A 21439-nucleotide genomic window follows, 5' to 3' on the forward strand; every position below is an offset into this window, starting at 1 on the left:
TTAGGGATCAAATTAAAATAAATTATTGAGTGCAAGGACTAAATGTTATTTTATCGTATAATTCATTTCATCCCCGTCATTCGTCGTTGCGTTTGTTTCACTGCTGCCTTGTGCCCTTGTCTCCTAGAAAATAGAAAGAAAATACAAAAGAAACGCGGCGATGAAGGAATTTTTGTAGCATTTCCAATCCGTTGCTACTTGCCTGCAACGAAGTTGGCTTTTTCTATCCAATTTCATCACTCTGCAAAGTAAGCTTTCGAAAGACAACGATAATGATGTTACATAAAGATGCAATTTTAAACATACCCTTAATTCAGAAATTCCCATTTGGATTTGGATCTTCCATGATTGGGGAAAGAGAGGGAGACTCTGCTCCAAATAGGGTGATGGGTTGTTTTGAATTTGAGAAATATTTGAATCTACCATTGGAGTTTGGATTGCCTAACGATGATTTTTATTTCTGGCTTTGAATCAATGAAATTGATCTGGCATTCTAATGTTTGCATGATGTTATTTATTTGTTCTGTTTCTTTCATGCTGGTCATGTTTTTCATCGTTTCCTTCTTTCTATTTACCAGTGACAACGATTTTGATGTTTGTATTCACAGTTTCCTATGTACTATTTTGTTAATGTCTTTAATTTGATTGTGTTGGCAGTAAATGATTAGGGTCTCTTGTTTAGAATTAGATGGTTGATTGGGCGACAATATCAGGGATATTTGGTAGAAATGCCGGAGCAGAGGAGTTGGACTCCTTTTATCCAATAAGACCAGAATGCTTAGCTGATATTCAAAAGACCCGCTTTCGGCCTAGGGTTTGCATCTTTTACTCATCACTTCCCTTAATTTTCTGTTCACTGTGTCTTGCTTTTTTACTTGACCTATTTTCCTAGGTAGGAAAAACACTTAGTTCAAGGAGATGGCATGCTGCATTCTCTGAAGATGGTCACCTCGATATAGAAAAAGTTCTTAGACGGATCCAACGAGGAGTATGCTTCTTTCGAGTTCTATTTATAATTAATTATGTTTATTCGACTACACAAATTGACATATACATATATTTAATGTTGGACATTGAGTAAGGAGCATGCTATACTATTTAAGATTTTTGTTAGTATGATTAATAGTTGATTAGAGGAGATTTCTGAGTCTTTAATGACATTCTTGAATGTTTTTTCAGTGTGTGATTGCCTTTGTAAGTTTGATCATTGATGATATTAGCACCCCAATAATCAATATCATATTCATATTTCTTTAAGCGTATGAAAACTGAAAATCTCAGGAGGCTATGGAGAACTGAATTTTCTCAGGGCAATCAAAGCAAGTTTGAGTGGGTATAAATTACTCGTACATCATATATTATAAAATGTTTCACCTTTGCCTTCCCCAGATTCCAACGTAACTGAAAACCTTATTACTCTCCCAATCCATCAACTGACTTATATATACGTGAATGCATATTTATGTGTTTATGCACAAGTTTTTGTCTCTTTTTTCATGAATTTTATTCAACTGGTTGTCTGCTTTTTGTCATTTTGAAGTGGTTAAACATCTGTAACTCCTTTGAATTAGCCAATAACTCCTTGTATCTGTTCACAATGGTGTGGTTTGCATATAATTGTTTAATGTTTTTCTATTTCTATATGTTGAAAAGTTTGAACAAACTTATTATCGATAATTAATTGTGTTTAGCTTTACTTGATTTGTTATGGTAGGGTATTCACCCTTCAATCAAAGGGTTAGTCTGGGAGTTCCTTTTAGGTTGCTTTGATCCTAACAGTACCTTTGATGAACGGAATCAGCTTAGAGAGCAAAGGAGGTAACAACTTTACACCGATACTTCGAACTGGGAAATTGATTCTAACATCTCAACAAGTATAAGTTATTCATGACTCATTTCCTTTTTTTCACTTCTAAATTTAATAGCGCTTCATATGGTTACCACTTACCCTGATTAACATTTTATAGCTCAGTAACTTTTGAAGGACCCTTTAGTAGTTTAGTTTGCTTCATTCACAACGCTCAGCTTTTTCTTTCTCTTAACTTTGATGTTATACTTTCCGTAAGTTGGTTGATCACTGTGACTGAACTTTTCACACTAACCACCCCAGGGAGCGTTATGGCATGTGGAAGACTGAATGCCAGAAGATTGTGCGAGTCATTGGTAGTGGAAAGTTCATTACAGAACCAATTATTACTGATGACGGCCAACCAATAGGAGTCGTATGCGGTGATGTGCCACCTGATGTTTCAGACCAGAAAGTTGCTCAGTGGATGCGATCCTTGCATCAAATTGGTATGTACGATATATAGTTTCATGCTCAACTGATTGGATCTTCCATATACTTTACAGCATTGGAACATAAATGTCTAGCATATTCTTATTTATATAGTCTATGCTCCTAGGTTAATAGCAAGAAGAACCCGGGTTTCTTCTGCATCTCTAGATCATCCATGCTTCTCTCAGAAATTATAATTGTAGCTTTGTTTACATTGCAATGGTCCTTAAATGTACTTGATCTAATTGGAATGTAGGTTTGGATGTTGTTCGAACTGATCGAGCACTTGTCTTTTATGAGGATGAAGCTAATCAAGCAAAACTCTGGGATGTTCTTGCTATATATTCCTGGGTAGATGCTGATATCGGTTATGTTCAAGGTGAGGAGTAGCTGGTAATTGCATTATTTATTACCAAACTGAAGTCTTCTTGTCCGACGACATTTTTGGCTTTGTTCTTTCTTGAGCAGGAATGAATGACATATGCTCTCCAATGGTAATACTTCTTGAAGACGAAGCTGACGCGTTTTGGTGCTTTGAGCGTGCAATGCGCAGACTGGTAGAATGTTTGTTTTCTTGCAGGATTGTTGCCATCTTTTAGTATTTCATATCCTTGGAATTTGTTTGTAAAGATTCCATGATGGCATAATTGATTTGTGCTTTGGCTTTCATGCTTGTTTCCTGTAATGTTTATGATTTATATACCGTATAGGATGGAATTGAACTTCTGATTTTGTTTTATGCAACAGAGGGAGAACTTTAGGTGCAGTACAACTTCAATAGGAGTGCAGTCCCAGCTTGGTACACTTTCACAAGTTGTTAAAACTATTGACCCCAAGCTTCATCAACACCTTGGTATGTTATATTAGTTCGATTTACCGTTCTACTTAACATTGACCTTTTTTTGCCATCTTTGTAGTTTACAATTTTTACATTGTTCAACTAAAACCCCGGGAAATTTTTGTTACAGAGGATCTGGATGGAGGGGAGTATTTGTTTGCGTTCCGCATGCTAATGGTGCTTTTCAGGAGAGAGTTCTCGTTTGTCGATGCTTTGTATCTTTGGGAGGTGAGGAATGAATTATATTAATTCGAGCTTCAAGCAGTAGTGTGCTCTATTTAGCATGCTTATACTAAGACAGAGATTGGTTCTAGGTAATGTGGGCAATGGAGTACAACCCTAATATCTTCTCGTATTACGAGCAACCCGATGCAGCTCTAGATGACGAAGCTACAGAACCAATAGATCCGAAGACGCTTATGCAGTACGGTAAATTCCAAAGAAAAAATGTGCAGTGTGGGCATGCAGATAAAAGCAGCGCACTCTCAATCTTCCTTGTCGCAAGCGTTCTCGAGACCAAGAATAAACAGATTCTAAAGGACGCCAAGGGTCTCGATGACGTCGTCAATGTCTCTCTCTCTTAAATCTTCGTGAGTTTGCATTGTTCTTGCAGCTTTTTTCTGACCTTGAAGTCCTTTTCTTCTTATTCTAGATATTGGGTGAGATTACCGGAAACTTGGATGCCAAGAAAGCATGTCAAAAGGCACTGAAGATTCAAGACAAGTACTTAAAAAAGGTAAGGTTTTTTTTTTATTATTTATAAAAGAAAACAGTTAATTAAATGGATAACAGTGATTATTTATTTATTTAATTACATTTTTTAAAATGTAGGCCAAGAAGTGATGGGTGCAATCTCATCAAACCATCAATCTTTGTCGGAACCTTTCCTTGCTTTTGCTTCGTTTTGTAATTCTTTCTATTCATCAAATCCATTTAGTTTTTAATAAAAAAAATTAATTAAATTCTTATGAAAAAGTTAATTGGTAAAAGGATTATTTTATCCCTTACGTTAATCGTTTTCGTCAGATAATTAACAAACAAATCAAATCAAATCATTATTATATTTTGAAAATCTCGTGAAACAGTGAACATTATTAGAAATTATTAAAAAAAACGTAAAAAGTTGTCAAACTCATTTCACTTAACCAGGCAAATGATGTTACATATAGCCGTAATTAATCTTAAATTATTTTCAGCGGGACATAAATTCTGTCATTAGTTCATATATTATGTATTTGAATTTAGTCTTTATATTTTAATTTAGTCAATTTTAATACCTATACTTTTTAAATTTTAAAATTTCAATCATAACTCAAACTGTAAAATGTAATATAATTAAATTAATAGAAGCGAAAAACAAGAACTGAATTTATAACTTGTGCATAATCGAGAGACAAACAATAGAATTTTATTTAGCAAATTTGATGGTTAATATCTGGGCCAGGACTAAAATTCCAAAACCTAAGATGTACGAGACTAAAAACATCAAATTAAAATACAATGACTAAGTTCACAATTTATACTAAAAACGATGACTAATAAAAGAGTTTGATAAAAAAAAGGGTAAACTACACATATAGTGCATAAACTATCAATTTTGATCTGCTTTAGTGCTTAAACTTTCAATTTTCAAAATCATACCTCACATTTAGTTTTTATTTCATTTTAATATCTTGTCATTAAAAACATAACGCATTTAATACCTAAACTATCAAATTTGATAATTTTTAATGCCTAAACTTTCAAAAACAATTCAAAATTTAACGTTAAATTTTGAACGGGATACTAAAATGAAACAAAAACTAAACTTTAGGTATGAATTTAAAAAAAATGAAAGTTTAGATACTAAAACAGACCAAGATTAATAGTTTAGGTATTAAACGCATAGTTTACCCAAAAAATTGTATCATGTTAATAAAAACAGGAAAAAGAACAAAGAAACAATAATCTGAATGTTCTTACTAAATAAGACAATTTGTTAAAACCTTCCGAAATATACATCCTCCAAGTCTAAAACCTAAATTATCGTTAAATCATTGTTATTTAAGATTGCATTTCCATTGAATTAACGCACGTTTTGCCTTAAAACAGAAAATTTCCTTCCTAATAAACACACGTTTTTCCTAAACGGTCCAACTTTCTGATCCAATATTATCATTTCTTTAACTTATTTTCCCCCTATTTAAGGCTCAAGAAACAAAATTACTGCTCCCCCTCATTTGCATTTTAAATTCCTTGCACACCTGCATGTGTTTTTGCATGCATGAAAACCATGCATGCTTGTTCTATCACACAACCTTTTGTTCCTTCCCTGAAGGTGAAATGTGTTAGCAGGGCCAATGTTCCAAAGCTGTAAGAAAGAAAAAAACACTTCTTGTGTTATCTGGTCAAGAATCTTGTACGGATATATTCGTTTTTTCATGTATTTGAAGGATCGTGCCTGCGTCGATACGCAAATATATGGCAGATAAGATGATGATGATGATTTTTCTCTTTTTCTCGGTTTTCAGATTCAGATTTGAAGCTTGATTTATTCCACATCCATATGCTGGTTTAGTTTAGATATCATTAAATCAAACATGATGAAAGGGTTGCTAAAAGGTCTTAAATACTTTACTCACATATTTGGTATGTATTTCCATCTCTCCTTATGACATTATAAGATGCATATATATACACACAATCATTCAGACATGTATATATATATATGACCTCAAGAGCAAAGCAACCACTGGATGTGTTTGGCTTTTGAGTTTGTTGGTAATAATGGCAAGAAATGGATGGAACTTGTTTTTGCAGAGAGCGAAAAAGAGCCTGAAATGCATATTGGTATGCCAACAGATGTAAAGCACGTGGCTCATATAGGATGGGATGGTCCTTCAACAGTACACTCTAAACCTAGCTGGGTAGTTCACTCAAATCTAACTATAATTATATTACTACTCGGATGGATATAACCTCTAAAGATCCTATGTTCGATACTAACCCGTGTCCGACACTTGCATCCATGTTCAAGTACCATAGCTATTGAGTAAAAGTGTTTCATCTTGTTCTTGTAACCACAGAATCAGAAGTTGTCAATACGATGAATGGTTATATTTCTGACTCTTTTTCTTTAATTACATGCAGATGAATGAGTTTCAAACACCTGCAGGAGGGTTTCAGACACCACCTTTATCTCTTGGAGGTATAAACAAGAAATATTTTGGTTGCATCATTTGATTAATTTGTATATATGCAATCATCATTTTGGATATAATTTTACAGATAACAATAATTTGAGCCGGAAAGGCTCAAGGGGTAAAAGTTCTGCGGCAAAAGACTTGCCACAAGTGCCAAAATCATCGAAGCGCACTATATCCACAAACGGGAGTGGTGCCTCTTCAACAAAGGAGAAAACAGACAAATCAAAGCAATCAAAGAAGACTAGAAAACCCAAGGACTCGAACCTAGCTACCGAGTCGAAAGAACCAAAGAAAAGTAAGAGAAAGAAGGTGAAAGAGTTGGTTGGTGAAGGAAGCTCGAGGCGGTCCAAAGCCACAGAGTCGGATACTTTTTCGGAAGCAGGGTCCCAATTTAGTTATGCTTCGGATTTAATAGAAGGGGAGAACAATTGAGTTGAGAAGGAGTTTTTCGGGGAGGGGGGGGGCTCTTTTGGTTGGTATATAAACATATTGGTAAATACCATGACTAGCTAGTGTACCAGGCGCTTTTTACTTTAGCAGAAATCAAGAAGAGTTACAGATTCTTCCTTTACGTTTATATTTTCTTCTATTTATGTCTCCCACATCCGGGAAACCTTGTATGATAACAGAGGCTGGGGTATTCATTTTAAATATAAACTCGTATTTGATATTTATGCAATTCTTCAAATGTTTAGAATTTAGAAATCAAAAGTATGGAAAGATGATTCATTACTTGTTCATGCTTCCCTGGCTCAACTTCTGTTTTTTTGCATGGGTGTCCGTTATCTTCATCCAGGATAAGGCTTAGGGATTACTTGCCTTGAAGCATATAAAACCCCTGGTCAAAAGGATTACAAATATTATTATCCCAACCAAAAACAGAAGCAAAACAATTGACAACAAAGTACGACGAATAAACATTTTCTTGACTGTAGATTTGGAGTGTCAATATACAAACCTAATAAGGTTGACGCATGGATGCCTCATCAATCCATGCAGGCTTCTTCGAGTTATAATAGAAATACGCAATCATTTGGACCAATTCATCGGCCTTGCGAAACTCTGCAAGACCCTCAATAAGTTGTAGCATCAAATAAAGGAGCCGAGAGCAATTTGACAGAGCAATAATTTGTATAATACCAACCTTTCTCTCTGTACACGATCTTGTTTCCACGTAAAAATAAAACCTGCGGGCAATCCCTGACTTTAAGAGCATATGCCAAATCTCTCTCAATATTGATATCCAGTTTGACTGCCTGTTTCAAGGAATATTTCAAGGCATTTTTATCGCCGGACAAATAATACAAAATATTTGAAGGAAATTTGGACCTTTCCCTAACAAAATAGATCACAATCCGCTTTCACAAGCAGCCAAATGGATAAATTTGTACAAGAACTGAAACTTGTGTCTAACCAAATGGAGAGTCAATAAAGTTTTCGAGAGTGATTTATATTTCAGATAAAAGACAAAGCAAAGATTCTTACCCGAGGTGGTAGTCGGTCATTGGAGTTCCAATATACCTGGATTGCCTTCTCTAGCTCTTTCAAAGTCTTCCAATTGTGAGTTGCCCTGTCCACAAAATTAAATGGATGTTTATTCCTTATTAACCCGTAATTAAAATATGGCATATGACAGATATTAGGAAAGTATTTGCCTCTATATAAGCGCAAACATGAAAAACCATATTTATGCATTAAATTGTGCTTCATGCATCTGGAGGAGTTTTTTTTTTTTAATTAATCACTGGTATCCAATCTATTGACCGACTAATCCAAATCAGGTACAGTAAAGGCGAGGGCGACCCTCTCAACCCAGTTTGCTCCATTCGCAAATGTCAGGATTCGAACCTCTGACCTTGCTTAAGGGACCTACTGCCTCATCCCACTAGATCAACTAGTTGTTGGTTGGAGGAGTCTTTTTTTGTCCGCATGCTCTTACTAACAACAGGTAAAATTAATTAACAAAAACTGTACAAAAAACACAAACTAAATATCTCGTGTCATAATGCAACAATATCCCAAAAACTGGAGTGTGTCATTTGAAAGAGAATCACGGCAACACAATAAATTTGACACGAAAAGAGTTACCTATTGTATCTCTCAAATACAAGAACGATTAGCGGGCTTGGATGGAAAGCAAAGCTCTCCCACTCGAGACAGTTAATTGTTAGGAAAATAAACCGAGTACAAGTAATTTCCCTATAACTAGATTAGTGAGAATGCGAAATAAAAGCGGAAAAATAATACCCGAAAATTGATAACGGAGTTCAGCCAATTGTGCTTACGTCTCCGGGCTGCTGCAGATCTTTTACTAAGAGAGAAAATTTACATGTGTTTACAAAACACTCACTACTCACAAGAAAGCTCTCTAGTATAGGAAGAAAGAAATGTTTTGGGATGATTTTGAAGCTAAATGGGTAAGGGTATTTATAGTAGAAACTTAGGGACTAATCTTTGAAAATACCCTAAAGTGCAATGACTAAAGTGAATTTACCCATTCCTATTTTCAACAAACATCTACCAAAATTTTACCAAACTTTGAAAAACATTTTTCAAAGAAACATTTACCAAACTTTGAAAAAAAAACATTTTCCAAAGTTGGTTGCCAAACTTTGAAACTTTTAACAATCTCCCACTTGAAGACTGATTTTAATATGTCTTCACACCTCGATCAATGCAGCAGCATGTCTGGTCTATTTATTCTAGCATGCCAACTGAAGTTGAACACAACTTCAGTTTGTCCGTAGTCACCGTCTTTGTCAACATGTCTGCCGGATTTTGAGCTCCACTAATCTTTTCAAGTTTCAAAATCCCATCTTCCAGAAGAGACCGGATAAAATGATATCTCAATGTATGTGCTTTGTCCTGGAATGAAAAGACGGATTCTTTGCTAGATGGATAGCACTTTGACTGTCGCAATACAAGATATGTTTTCTTGTTTCTTGCCTAACTCTTCCAAGAAACTTTGGAGCCAAACCATCTCCTTGCTGGCTTCCGTAACAGCGACATATTCTGCTTCAGTGTGGGAGAGCAACTATCTTCTGTAGTTGAGAAACCCAACTCACTGCAGTTCCTCCTAGAGTATAGACATACCCTGTAGTGCTCCTTCTGATGTCGACATTTCCGGCTAAGTCAGCATCTACATACCTGTCAGTATCATATCTCCACCTTTGAAACAAAGTGCTTTGTTTGTGGTACCACGAAGATATCTGAGGATCCATTTGACTGCTTCCCAGTGTACCTTGCCCGGATTATTCATGTACCTGCTAACAGCTCCCACTGCATGAGCAATATCTGGTCTGGTACAAACCATGGCATACATTAGACTTCCAATTGCTGAGGCATACGGCACCTTCACCATGTGTGCACGTTCTTCCTCCGTCTTTGGTGATTGGTCTTTGGAGAGTCTGAAATGAACACCTAAAGGTGTACTTACTGGTTTAGCATCTTGCATGTTGAACCTGGAGAGTACTTTGTTGATGTACTCAGCCTGTGATAACATCAAAGTCCCCGACTTTGTGTCTCTCTTGATCCTCATCCCAAGAATCTGCTTTGCAGCGCCCAGATCCTTCATAGCAAACTGCTTCGACAATTTTTGCTTCAAGTGTATAATCTCTTGCATGTCTGAGCCTGCAACGAGCATGTCATCAACGTACAATAATAAAATAATGAAGCTGTTGTCGAACCTCTTGATGTAGCAACAATGATCTGCTTGGCATCTGATAAAACCACTGCTACTCATGAAGCTATCGAACTTCTTGTACCACTGTCTAGGAGCTTGTTTTAAACCATACAAGCTCTTCTTCAACCTGCATACCAGGTTTTTCTTGTCTGCCTCTATGAAGCCTTCTGGCTGCCTCATATAGATTTCTTCCTCCAAATCACCATGAAGGAAAGCTGTCTTTACATCTAACTGCTCAAGATGTAAATTCTCTGCAGCTACAATTTTCAACACCAGTCTGATTGTAGACAATTTAACGACTGGAGAGAAAATTTCATTGTAGTCAATACCTTCTTTTTGCTGAAAGCCTTTGACAACCAATCTTGCTTTGTAGCGTTTGCTCCCATCGTGCTCTTCTTTGATCCTGTAAATCCACTTGTTGTGGAGCGCTTTCTTGCCTGGTGGTAATTCAGCTAATTCCCATGTCTGATTTGACATAAGCGAGTCCATCTCATCTTTCATGGAAGACTCCCACTTGACTGAATCCTCCACTTGCATTGCTTCATCATAGCACTCTGGTTCACCATTGTCAGTCAGCAACAAGTAGTGTAAAGAAGGAGAATACCGTTGGGTTGGTTTAGGAATTCTGGAGGAGCGTCTCAGTTCTGGTGTGCCTGGTTCTTCTTGAACTGCTTCAGGATTGATCTGAACATCATTTCCAGAAATCTCCTCGAACTCAGCAAATTCCTTTGTTTCAGCTTCGGTATTACTTGATTCTGCGGTTGATCTATCTTTGTACATCACATTTCATTGAAAATGACGTCTCTGCTTCTGATGATCTTCCGATTTTCATAGTCCCAAAACCGGTAACCGAACTCATCACCGCCATAACCAACAAAGGCACATTTGTTGGACTTAGCATCAAGCTTACTTCTTTCAGCAGAGTCTATGTGTACATAAGAAATACAACCAAACACTCTTAAGTGTGAAAGGTTTATTTCTTTCTTGCTCCAAACTTCCTCTGGTATTCTGCCATCCAAAGGAACTGAGGGCCCACGGTTGATCAAGTAAGCTGCAGTGTTGATTGCTTCAGCCCATAGAAATTTGGGCAAGCCGGCATGTATCCTCATACTTCTGACACGTTCATTCAGAGTTCTGTTCATGCGCTCTGCTACACCATTATGTTGCGGTGTCTTGGGAACTGTTGTCTCCATCTTGATCCCATTGTTTGCACAGAAATCTCTGAATCTACTGTCTCTGTACTCTCCTCCATTGTCAGACCTCAACCGCTTGACTTTCAAACCAGTCTCATTTTCCACCATGGCCTTCCATTTTCTGAAGGTATCAAAGACTTCTGATTTCTTCTTCAGAAAATAACCCACACCTTCCTTGTTGATCATCGATGAAGGTGACATAATATAGTGAGCCTGCAAGAGATGGAATTGGGGATGGTCCCCATACATCAGTATGAATCAATTCTAACCTTTCTGTCTTGGGTGTCTTGCCAATCTTTGCAAAACTGACTTTCTTTTGTTTGCCAAAGATGCAATCCTCGCATAGTCCGACATCTACATTCTTTAGATCCGGCAGCTTCCCTTTTGACAAAAGTGTCTTCATCCCTTTCTCGCTCATATGGCCGAGCCTTTGGTGCCATAGGTTTGATTTCCATCAGCATCTGCTACTGCAATGATATTCTCTAAATTGGAGGTTACATAGAGAGTACCAGTCTTCTTACCACGAGCAATGACGAGTGCTCCTTTGGTAATCTTCCATTCACAGCCTGAAAAGGTTGTGCTATATCCTTCTCCATCAAGCTGTCCAACAGAAATCAGATTTCTTTTGAGGCCAGGAATATGTCTCACTCCTGTCAGCTTCCAGGTGGTCTGGTTTGGCAACTTTAGTCGGATGTCTCCTTTTCCGACGATCTTTAAGGTTTCATCATCAGCAAGATGAACCTTCCCAAAATCACCACTGACATAGTTCTCCATGATTTCTTGGCATGGGGTGGAGTGGAAAGATGCCCCTGAATCCAAGATCCATGATTCAATCAGACTGTTGACGCTTAGAATCATGGCATCACCTGTCTCCTCTGTCACGTTGGCAGATTCCTGTGCACCGGTATCTTTCTTCAGTGCTCGCAATCTCTTTTAAAGTGACCTTTCTTGCCACAATTATAACAGGTAAAATCTTTCTTTCCCGTTCTAGATTTTTCCCGTCTGGATTTTGATCTGCCACGATTTGAATATCTTTCTGAAGTTCTTCCTCTAGACTCCGTGTGCAAGGCTGAGGAGGTTGATGCTTCACCCGATTCTCTCCGTCGAATTTCTTCACTCAGTACCAGATCCTGAACATCGTCAAATTTTAATTTGCTGTTTCCCGACGAACTGCTGACTGCTGTAACAGTAGCATTCCAACTGTCTGGTAGAGATGATAAGAGAATTAAAGCTCGAACTTCATCATCGAACTCAATTTCCACTGAACTCAACTGGGTTGTGATTGTGTTGAGTTCATTTAGATGTTGTGCCACTGATGCCCCTTCCGTCATCCGCAAATTGAATAATCGCCTCATCAAATGAACTTTGTTTGAGGCCGATGGCTTCTCGTACATACTGGAGAGAGCCGCCATAAGACCCGCCGTGGTCTTTTCCTTTGCTATGTTAAAAGCAACATTGCGGGATAACGTCAGTCGGATAACTCCGAGGGCTTGTCTGTCGAGAAGAGCCCAATCTCATCCTTCATGCCCTCTGGTTGCTTTCCTGAGAGAGGTTGATATAGATTTTCTGGTACAAAAAATCTTCAATCTGCATCTTCCAAAAGCCAAAGTCCGCACCATCGAACTTTTCAATTTTCACCTTCCCTTCGTCTGCAGCCATCGCTCCCACTCGAATCTGGCTTCGTTTGGATCGTTTCTGACAATTCTTGCGAATCACTGTGTATTAGAACACCACCGTCGACAAACTCGTATCGCCGACCGAATTTCACTATTCACGAAATTTACTATTCACGTGAATAGTAATGAATAGTAACATCGCAGAAAATTTGACAAAATTCACAACCAAAAGCTCTGATACCAGTTGTTAGGAAAATAAACCGAGTACAAGTAATTTCCCTATAACCAGATTAGTGAGAATGCGAAATAAAAGCGGAAAAATAATACCCGAAAATTGATAACGGAGTTCAGCCAATTGTGCTTACGTCTCCGGGCTGCTGCAGATCTTTTACTAAGAGAGAAAATTTACAGGTGTTTACAAAACACTCACTACTCACAAGAAAGCTCTCTAGTATAGGAAGAAAGAAATGTTTTGGGATGATTTTGAAGCTAAATGGGTAAGGGTATTTATAGTAGAAACTTAGGGACTAATCTTTGAAAATACCCTAAAGTGCAATGACTAAAGTGAATTTACCCATTCCTATTTTCAACAAACATCTACCAAAATTTTACCAAACTTTGAAAAACATTTTTCAAAGAAACATTTACCAAACTTTGAAAAAAAAACATTTTCCAAAGTTGGTTGCCAAACTTTGAAACTTTTAACATTAATCTCCTTTACCCAGCTATCATCAATCTCTCCTTCCCAGTCAATCTCGGAACCATCTTCACCCGCCACATTCTTAATGGCATGCTGCTCGAAGTACTCTGATGCCCTAATCCCCCACCCAACATCTGCATCTAAAGGCCAATATGGGTCCTCCTCTTCCACCACCATCTTCTTTCCTCTTGTACCAATTTCACTATCCTCTTCCTCATCTTCATCACTGCTACTGTCACGATCGAACTCATTTTCAAGTCCTTCATCACATTTTCCTTATTCTCAAAAGCTTCAGGATTCTGCTGCCGGATTGATTCAAACGTTTGTTCAAGTGAGTCACGAATAAAATCTTCGACAGCTACAGCTTCACTCTTACGACCACGTCTTGGCTTCTTAGGAATGGTTTTTGGGAAGCTTTTATCATGATTTTCATCTTTGTTATGGGAAACTACAGACTTTTGGTTCTGGTTTCCTGTTTCAGCTTTAGATTTAGACTTCAAGCCAGCTTCAGGATCAGGACCAGGATCAGGACCATGGCTGGAACCGGAATTGGATTTTCTCGAGTAAGCAAAGCAAGGGGAAGTTTTTAAGTAACGTCTTTGGTGCACAAAGACGGGCCTCATGTTGTATGAATGACTAAGAATACTAGGAGTGACATTAGAAACAGGCAGCAGGTTACGGGAACTAGGATCATTTCTCACTACACAAACAGGCGAAACGGATTTGGGAACAAAGCCAGTCTGAAAGGATAACATTTTCTCAACAACAAAGAATTTCCCAGCATAAAGAAGAGCTAATTTAGCAAAGGAATACAGAAACAATCTCAACCAAAGTAACAATGATGAGCAGAACCAGTTTCCCAGAATTTGCTTCTATTTCATGATTTCAGTTGACCCCTTTTTCAATAATCAAAATCAATCATGTAATTCCAAAATACCCAATACTCTTTTCAATAGAAACCCTATAAAAAAACGTAATAAGTAAACGAAATAAGTAATCAGCAGTGGGCAGTTCATCATGTAAATCAATGGCTTAACTTTTAACCACGGCAATCATACAGCATGCTTATAAAAAAATCATTTGCTTACTCATTTCTACATACACTAATTCCCATTTTTTTTATTTACATATGTAATGGAAAATTAACTTTACAACATAGGGATGGGAAAATTGAAAGAGTTGGTAGTAGTGATGTATATATATATATATATGCATTTCTCTACCTGGAAAACGTTTAGGAAATTTTGGTTAAATGAAAAACTATGACTTACCCAGATTTTTTTTGGAGAGGATTTGTGCAACGATTTTGATGGATTTGAAGAAATGGAACACTCCAAGTCATTAAACTGGAAAAATGGAGAAGAAAGGATGAGCAAAGCAGACACCACCAGTTAGCAAAACCCAAAACCTCGCGCCCCTTTTCTTATCCAAGTCCGACGGTGCCGTTTTACAATGCTAAAAGGAAGCACCTGTTTTCTATAACTTTTATTTTTCTAATTTCTCGTTTTGCATAGTTTAATTGCATCAGATATATTTAACTTATAATCCAAATTTTAACTTATTTTTAATATAATGTCTAGACCAATTATACTCCTCACTTTAAAGCATCCTCTTATAAATTACACTAATAATAGATCAATTCAATTCAATTCAATCAGCTATTTAAATTTAAATTAATTTATTATTATTAATTTATAATTATTTTATTTTTGATATCATGATTTATATTAATTATTATTTTATATTTTTCTAATTTAATTATCAATATTTGATTTATTGATTTTATTTTATAAATTGATATTTTTTTACTTTTACAAAAATTATTTGTTTTATGTTTTATATTTATTTCATAAAAAGTATTAATGAATCATATATTCTTTCGTCTTACAAAATATGTCTCTTATTGATCAAAATTTTTAAACTTTAACTATTATTATTTTAAATAAATAAATTTTATAAAATATATATATTTAAAAATTAATTGATTGAAGGTTCTTAAAATATATTTTATCACATATTTTATAAATAATAAAATTTAAATGATAACGAGTCAAATTTTTAAAAAATAGAAAAAATTAATAAAATAACAAATTTAGTGGGAGGAGTATAATATTTGTAAGTTATTTTCATTATTTAAAGCATAAATATTTATTTTACTGTTATAAAAAGTTATTATAAACTAAATAAAAATGAGTTTAATTTAAATAGAGCTTAAACTAAAAAAAAGAATACTCAAAATTTGTTATTTTTTTTCTTTAGATATTTAAACTATTTTTTTTCAAAGTAAATCTTTAAATTATTATATGTAATTGTACCTAATTTATTTTTTTTATCAAAATAAGTTCTTAAATTATGATTCTTTTTTATTTTAAGCCCTTAAACTATTTTTAATCAAAATAAACACTTAATTTTATACGACGAGTTAATTTCTTATTAGTTAAAAATATTTTTATAGTTAAAAAAATGATAAGACTTAAAATGATTAAATATAATAGTTTAAGAACTTGGTTTAACAAAAAAAAACAATTAAATACTTGAAAATAATGCCTAATTTGAGTACTTATATTTACTTTAAGCCTTTAATAATCATAATCTTTAAACTTATTTATAAATTATCTAAACCTGTAATTACTTTTCTGAAGTTATCAGTCTAGCCTTTTCTTTAATCCATTGTATCTCCTTTGGACCTTTGCCAAGAAATCAGAATCGGTTAAACATTCATAACCCATAACATCCATCCAAAATTTACCGAACAAATCCCATTAAGACGAAACTTTTAACAGATTTTTTTGGATCTGACACCCAATCTTGCTATGGCATCGTTGACGTTAAAGTTTAAACTGGGATCACTCTCCCGATTAAAAATTTGAGGCCGGCGACCGGAGAAGGATTAGAAAACGATAGAAAAAAGATGGCGTGAAAAGGAAATAACGAATGGGGAGATAGGGAAAATTAGCGCTTCAGTTTTATATATATATATATATATATATATATATTAGAGTTAGGGTTGGGTGAGGCGTAAAAGAAAAGAGACAGTGTTTAATCAAATTAATTAACTAATTAATAGTTTCCTCAGTGATATTATGCTGTATCGGGTCAGGTAGTGGGTCCCACAGACACATAAACGCCGAACCGAGGAGGCCGGTCCATTTGCCTTGAACCTACCACGAAACAAAATTAAAAAAAATATTCAAGCTTTTAGTTTGAGTCTAATTCTGATTTTAGTCCTTCCACCAATTCTGAAATTTGGAATTTAACCTCTTGATTGACATGATTTGCTCTCTTCAGTATATGTAAATCAGTAACACAATCAATTATTGTCATTAAAGTGACATGATTTAAAAGAATATGCAACTTTAAATATCCAAATAATATATAAATTTCTTAATTAAATAAAATTAACATAGTAAAACTCAATAATTTAGCATAAACATCTTCACTACAGACACCAAATTACAAGTGTTTTATAAAAAAAAGTTGGAGCAACCTTTAAATTTAAATCTAAGTTCAAATTCAAATTTTGAAAGTTTTAATCATAAAACCATTGCAGGGTGAAACAAAGTTAATAATATAACAGTAATAATGACAGAAACTATTAAAAAAGTAATAATGACAAAGAAATTAAATATATATATATATATATATATATTATATGGATTTCGTAAGGGGAGGTTTCTTTTCTTATAAGAATTGTTAAAATATATTTGATACTTTCAAACACAATTTAAGAATATGGTGTGACAAAAAACCATTGATAAATAAGAAAATCTTATTAAACAAATATTATAAGACTCATGAAATAATTTCACTTTATTAACCAATAACACACTATTTACTAGCCATGTATAGTTAAACAATCGGTGCTTTACCATTGGTACGAAAAAACATGATACACGATATGGGAACATAAATAGTTTGATCTAGCTAACCCGTGCTTATCGATGGCTAATTAGATAATTAGATCTCAATCTTGCAATCTCGAGTTTTCGTAGATTTACTTTATTTATTAGATTAGCTAAATCCAATGTCGGATTCTGATTAATTTGAATGCAAAATCAATCAAATCTGATAAAATGTTTGGAGAGCAATTTATGTTCTTGAACAAGAACGGGTATTGGGTTTTGATTAACCTAAAAACATTATGAAATTCCGAGATTATCATTTGAATGTTCATTCAGAATATAAGCGAAAACATCAAATGCACAATTAAAGGAAAACTGAAGAGCTATGCTTACGAGTTATCAGTTATGGCTACGTATATTCCACAAGAGAACTTCTCCGGTATGAGCAAAGACGGAGAAGAAAACGAAGAATGCTCTAACAAGAATTCAATCTCGTTGTTGGAACTTTGGCACTTGGGGGGAAAAACCTACGTCCAATGAGATGTCGCCACGTATAAAAAACCAACCTTACATCTCTAAGAAACGAAAGAGCTGGCTCGGGTTGACGATGCCGGGAACGTAGGTCCCATCGGTCTTCAGCAAACTCGCCACTTCCACGTACCTTTGACGCTTGTTCTCCTCCCTCGGCTTCGGCTCCGGCTCGGCGTCGCCCGTCGCGGATCTCTCCGTCGGCTCGGTTTTTCCTCCGACCGCCCTCCTGGATTCGGCGGCCGTTTGTAACGGTCGTGTCGAGTCCCATGGCTGGCCGAGGAGCGTCCCGCGGGTGAGGAACTCGTGGGCGAGGTATCCGGCGAGGAGCTGGTTGGGTAGAACCGGGTGAGCGGCGGCTGCTGCGGCTAGCATGGACGGTTTTGTGGGCGGAGGAGGGGTTAACTGTTTGAGGTCAAAACCGTCTCTCTTTGCGCTTATTGTTGTTGTTGGGCATAGAATCGGGAACCCGTCGAGGAGGGAGACGCATCGTTTTGGTGTTCATTTGTTGCGACTTATAACTTATTTGATACACGCCACGTCAGCTCCAAATATATACTACAAATTATACATCCACACATATATATATATAAATAAAATGTATCCGATGGATAAAAATCGGATTGTTTGGGTAAAAAAAAGCGGGAAAATCGAAAAGGGTAAGAAGGTAAAACAACAACAAAAGAAGGTTCAGATTCAGTGACCGGAATCTGGATTTATACAATTAAAATTGTCGCTGTTTATAAATGAAAAGAAGAAGAAGAATTGGGAGAGATTGAGAATTTGAGATTTGAGAAAAATGGGTGGAGTGCGGAGAATGAAATCCTGGTGGATTGTATGAATTTATAGAGAAGAGAATAACCATTAGCCTTGCAGATTAAGGAAATTACTAAGTTTGCCACGGAGATATTAAACGACTAAACAACGCTCATGTAATGTTTTAGATCCTTAAACAAAAACAAAAGTTTTAGGTCCAGTCCCTTAAAAAAGTCCATGTGCACTTGTATCAAATTTAGGCCTCGTTTGGCTGTTTTCTAAAATTATTTTTAGTTTTTATTATATCTTTAATATAAATATGTACTACATTTTAATCAACACATACAATTCTAAAAATTATTTTTTATTCTAAATTTTTTATAAAGTAATTATAACTCTTTTAGGAGATAGACATTTTTTTTTGATTTTTTGAATAGTCCTGATGATTATAAAGTAGTAAATACTCAAATTATTTTTAAATAATCGAAAAGTATATCTAAGAGATGCGACTGCTCGAACTTAAAACTTTTAAAATGAATAATACTCCCTTTACCATTAAAACTCTTTTAAGAATTTTACTATATTTTAAAAAATTTAAAATTCCCGTTAAATCTTAAAACTTTTAAATTTCTAATTATAAAATTTTAGATTAAATTCTTTAATTTTTTTTATAAAAACTTAATTATTTTTTGTATTATCAAAATCCACAAATGAAAAACTGACGAAGTAAAAATAACGTTAATAACCGTCAAAGTCAACACTGAAATATATGAAAAGCATCACACGTGGTATAGAAATGGCCCACCAGCGAGGCAGCCGTCGTTAAGGTGGACCCAGAATCCCATCTCCAACCCAGAATCCTATTGCTTCGGGTTCGAAGAGGATTTGCTTCAAGTTTCGTGTATTAAATGCTTGGTCAAGTCTTGAAAAGGGCTGGGAATATTACAAGCATGAAGGACCCTAACATTCTTTATCTTCTCAGCCTGCAAATTGATGAGCAGAGAAAGTTGGAAGAAGCACTTTCATATGCAAAGTCATTGCTAAATCTTGAAGGTGGTTCTAACATTAAGGAGTGGTTGTTATTGGTCCGCGCATTTTCAGCCCAAAAACGTTTTGTGGATAGTGAAACCATCCTGGACGCTGCCCTGGATCAAACTGGCAAATGGGACGAAGGAGAACTATTGCGCACCAAAGCTAAGCTTCAAACTGCACAGGGGACATCTCAAGGGCGCTGTTGACGCATAGATTCGACTTCTAGGCATTCTTCATGTAAGGACTAAAAGCTTCAGTTCCGGGAAGAAACTTTATAAGGTCCGCTAATTGTTTAGCATTCATATGCATTACCTATGGCTGTAGTTGATTTCTATGTCAGAGAAGAATCTAAAATGTTTATCCTACTAAGTTGACGTTAGGAGATGTATCAGTTTTTGTTATTAGATTGATAGATTTCAGATATGCTTATTGGAAATCATCTTTGTTGCCGGTATGACTTGTCACTACTCGGATACCCGTGCATGATACAAGTTTGAGGCTTGTTACTGTCAGAAGACAGAATGGGTAGGTTTTGAAGTTGGAGTGTTAACGCTTTTCCGTCATTTTTCGTGAATAACACTTACCGATAAACAATTTTAAAAGCGGCTTACCTTTTTCAATGATTGTTTAAAGGATCGTGGATGCTTTTCTAGAAGTTTTGAACAGGAAATATGGCATGATCTAGCTTATCTCTACATAAGCTTGTCACGATGGCAAGCTGCCGAGATTTGTCTTTCAAAATCCAAGGCCATCAGTTCTTTCTCTGCTGTTAGAAATCATGCCACTGGTAAGTTAGTAGTCCCTTGTTTATCTTATTTTTATCATATTATATGGAACTAGAAAATTTCCTGTTATATACCCAGCTTACACATTTTCATGTATAAACTCGAGTCTTCTGAAATCAGCACCATTCATATACTCGTATACGATCCTTGTCATAAATTAAACATTGAAAAACTAGAGCGATTTGGTGTTAATCTTGTTGGGGTGGAAATAAACCAGTAAATGAAGGATCCAAGACAATTTTGTTTGCAGGTGTAATTTATGAAAGAAAAGGCAAACCAAAAGAAGCTCTCAACGCTTTTTGGAGCGCTTTGGATATCTATCCTGATCTTGCCCCAAGCTTGATATCTGCAGCTGGCCTGCTCAGACAACTCGGGAGCCAATCCGATGCAGTTGTAAAAAAACTTGCCGATGAATGCTCTCCGAGCCATATAATGAATCCCTCGGCATGTTACAATCTCGGTCTGCTTCTCAAAGATGAAGACACTCCATCTTCCCTGGAAGAAGCAGCCGAATGTTTTCAGGCTGCTGCCATTCTTGAAGACTCGGCACCTGCCAGTTTATCCCTTTAGATAAACAGCCCTCTGCTGCTATGCCCTATTCTTGTTCCCCGTAAATATCATAAACTAGTCTCAATACACCGATACTTGTACATTGTTCTATGTTATTTTTCTTGTGAATTTGCACATCATAAAGCTTTCAAAGTCAAAGCGGATAGTACTTTATAATTTATGAATGGGTTCACATGAGCAAAATATCATATATTATTAGAGATCCATGTTGGTTTCCCCCCCCCCCTATGAAAGCTGGATTGATGAATGATGTTTTGTAATATTATTAATGCCAGACTGCCATTGTGTCCAGGTTTACACATTCACCGACAATACAAAAAAAAGTGAAGAAATTAAGACAAGACACTGACAAGAGAACAAACAAACTCAATAGTGTAAGAAATAAAACTGACAAAAACGTGTACCATTTGGTTTAGTACATAATAGGTTAATAT

At 35.8% G+C, this 21439-nt stretch overlaps 4 protein-coding genes and 1 pseudogene across 6 annotated transcripts; 3 read left to right on the forward strand and 2 right to left on the reverse strand.

Moving 5' to 3' along the window:
- The first annotated feature begins 106 nt into the window (after nucleotides 1-106).
- LOC120152098 (TBC1 domain family member 15-like) lies at nucleotides 107-4005 on the forward strand. Of its 3 annotated transcripts, none has more exons than XM_039164391.1 (12): nucleotides 107-248; nucleotides 658-814; nucleotides 893-988; nucleotides 1715-1818; nucleotides 2111-2295; nucleotides 2535-2657; nucleotides 2747-2835; nucleotides 3026-3131; nucleotides 3247-3344; nucleotides 3431-3685; nucleotides 3769-3852; nucleotides 3948-4005. In XM_039164391.1, the coding sequence occupies exons 2-12, from the start codon at nucleotides 689-691 to the stop codon at nucleotides 3957-3959; spliced, it is 1278 nt and encodes a 425-aa protein (XP_039020322.1). In that variant the 5' UTR covers nucleotides 107-248; nucleotides 658-688; the 3' UTR covers nucleotides 3960-4005. The 3 variants fall into 3 exon arrangements, with proteins under 3 accessions (XP_039020322.1, XP_039020324.1, XP_039020323.1); XM_039164393.1 differs by having other exon boundaries at nucleotides 683-814; XM_039164392.1 differs by lacking the exon at nucleotides 107-248 and adding an exon at nucleotides 365-383.
- A 1383-nt stretch (nucleotides 4006-5388) lies between these two features.
- Nucleotides 5389-6733, forward strand: LOC120152126 (CRIB domain-containing protein RIC7-like). Its single transcript, XM_039164409.1, has 5 exons — nucleotides 5389-5468; nucleotides 5674-5744; nucleotides 5916-6022; nucleotides 6246-6303; nucleotides 6384-6733. The coding sequence occupies exons 1-5, from the start codon at nucleotides 5389-5391 to the stop codon at nucleotides 6731-6733; spliced, it is 666 nt and encodes a 221-aa protein (XP_039020340.1).
- A 230-nt stretch (nucleotides 6734-6963) lies between these two features.
- Nucleotides 6964-14937, reverse strand: LOC120152099 (annotated as a pseudogene).
- Nucleotides 14938-17631: 2694 nt separating this feature from the next.
- On the reverse strand, nucleotides 17632-18479 carry LOC120152102. Its single transcript, XM_039164395.1, has one exon. It carries the CDS (start codon nucleotides 18235-18237, stop codon nucleotides 17902-17904), a length of 336 nt encoding a protein of 111 aa, XP_039020326.1. The 5' UTR covers nucleotides 18238-18479; the 3' UTR covers nucleotides 17632-17901.
- Nucleotides 18480-19526: 1047 nt separating this feature from the next.
- Nucleotides 19527-21072, forward strand: LOC120152127 (protein NPGR2-like). The gene is made up of 4 exons (XM_039164410.1): nucleotides 19527-19776; nucleotides 19877-19929; nucleotides 20284-20437; nucleotides 20686-21072. Exons 1-4 carry the CDS (start codon nucleotides 19527-19529, stop codon nucleotides 21003-21005), a joined length of 777 nt encoding a protein of 258 aa, XP_039020341.1. The 3' UTR covers nucleotides 21006-21072.
- Nucleotides 21073-21439: the final 367 nt, after the last annotated feature.

This window comes from Hibiscus syriacus, unplaced genomic scaffold, assembly GCF_006381635.1.
Source record: "Hibiscus syriacus cultivar Baekdansim isolate YM2019G1 unplaced genomic scaffold, ASM638163v2 tig00111085_pilon, whole genome shotgun sequence".
Classification (NCBI taxonomy): Eukaryota; Viridiplantae; Streptophyta; class Magnoliopsida; order Malvales; family Malvaceae; genus Hibiscus; species Hibiscus syriacus.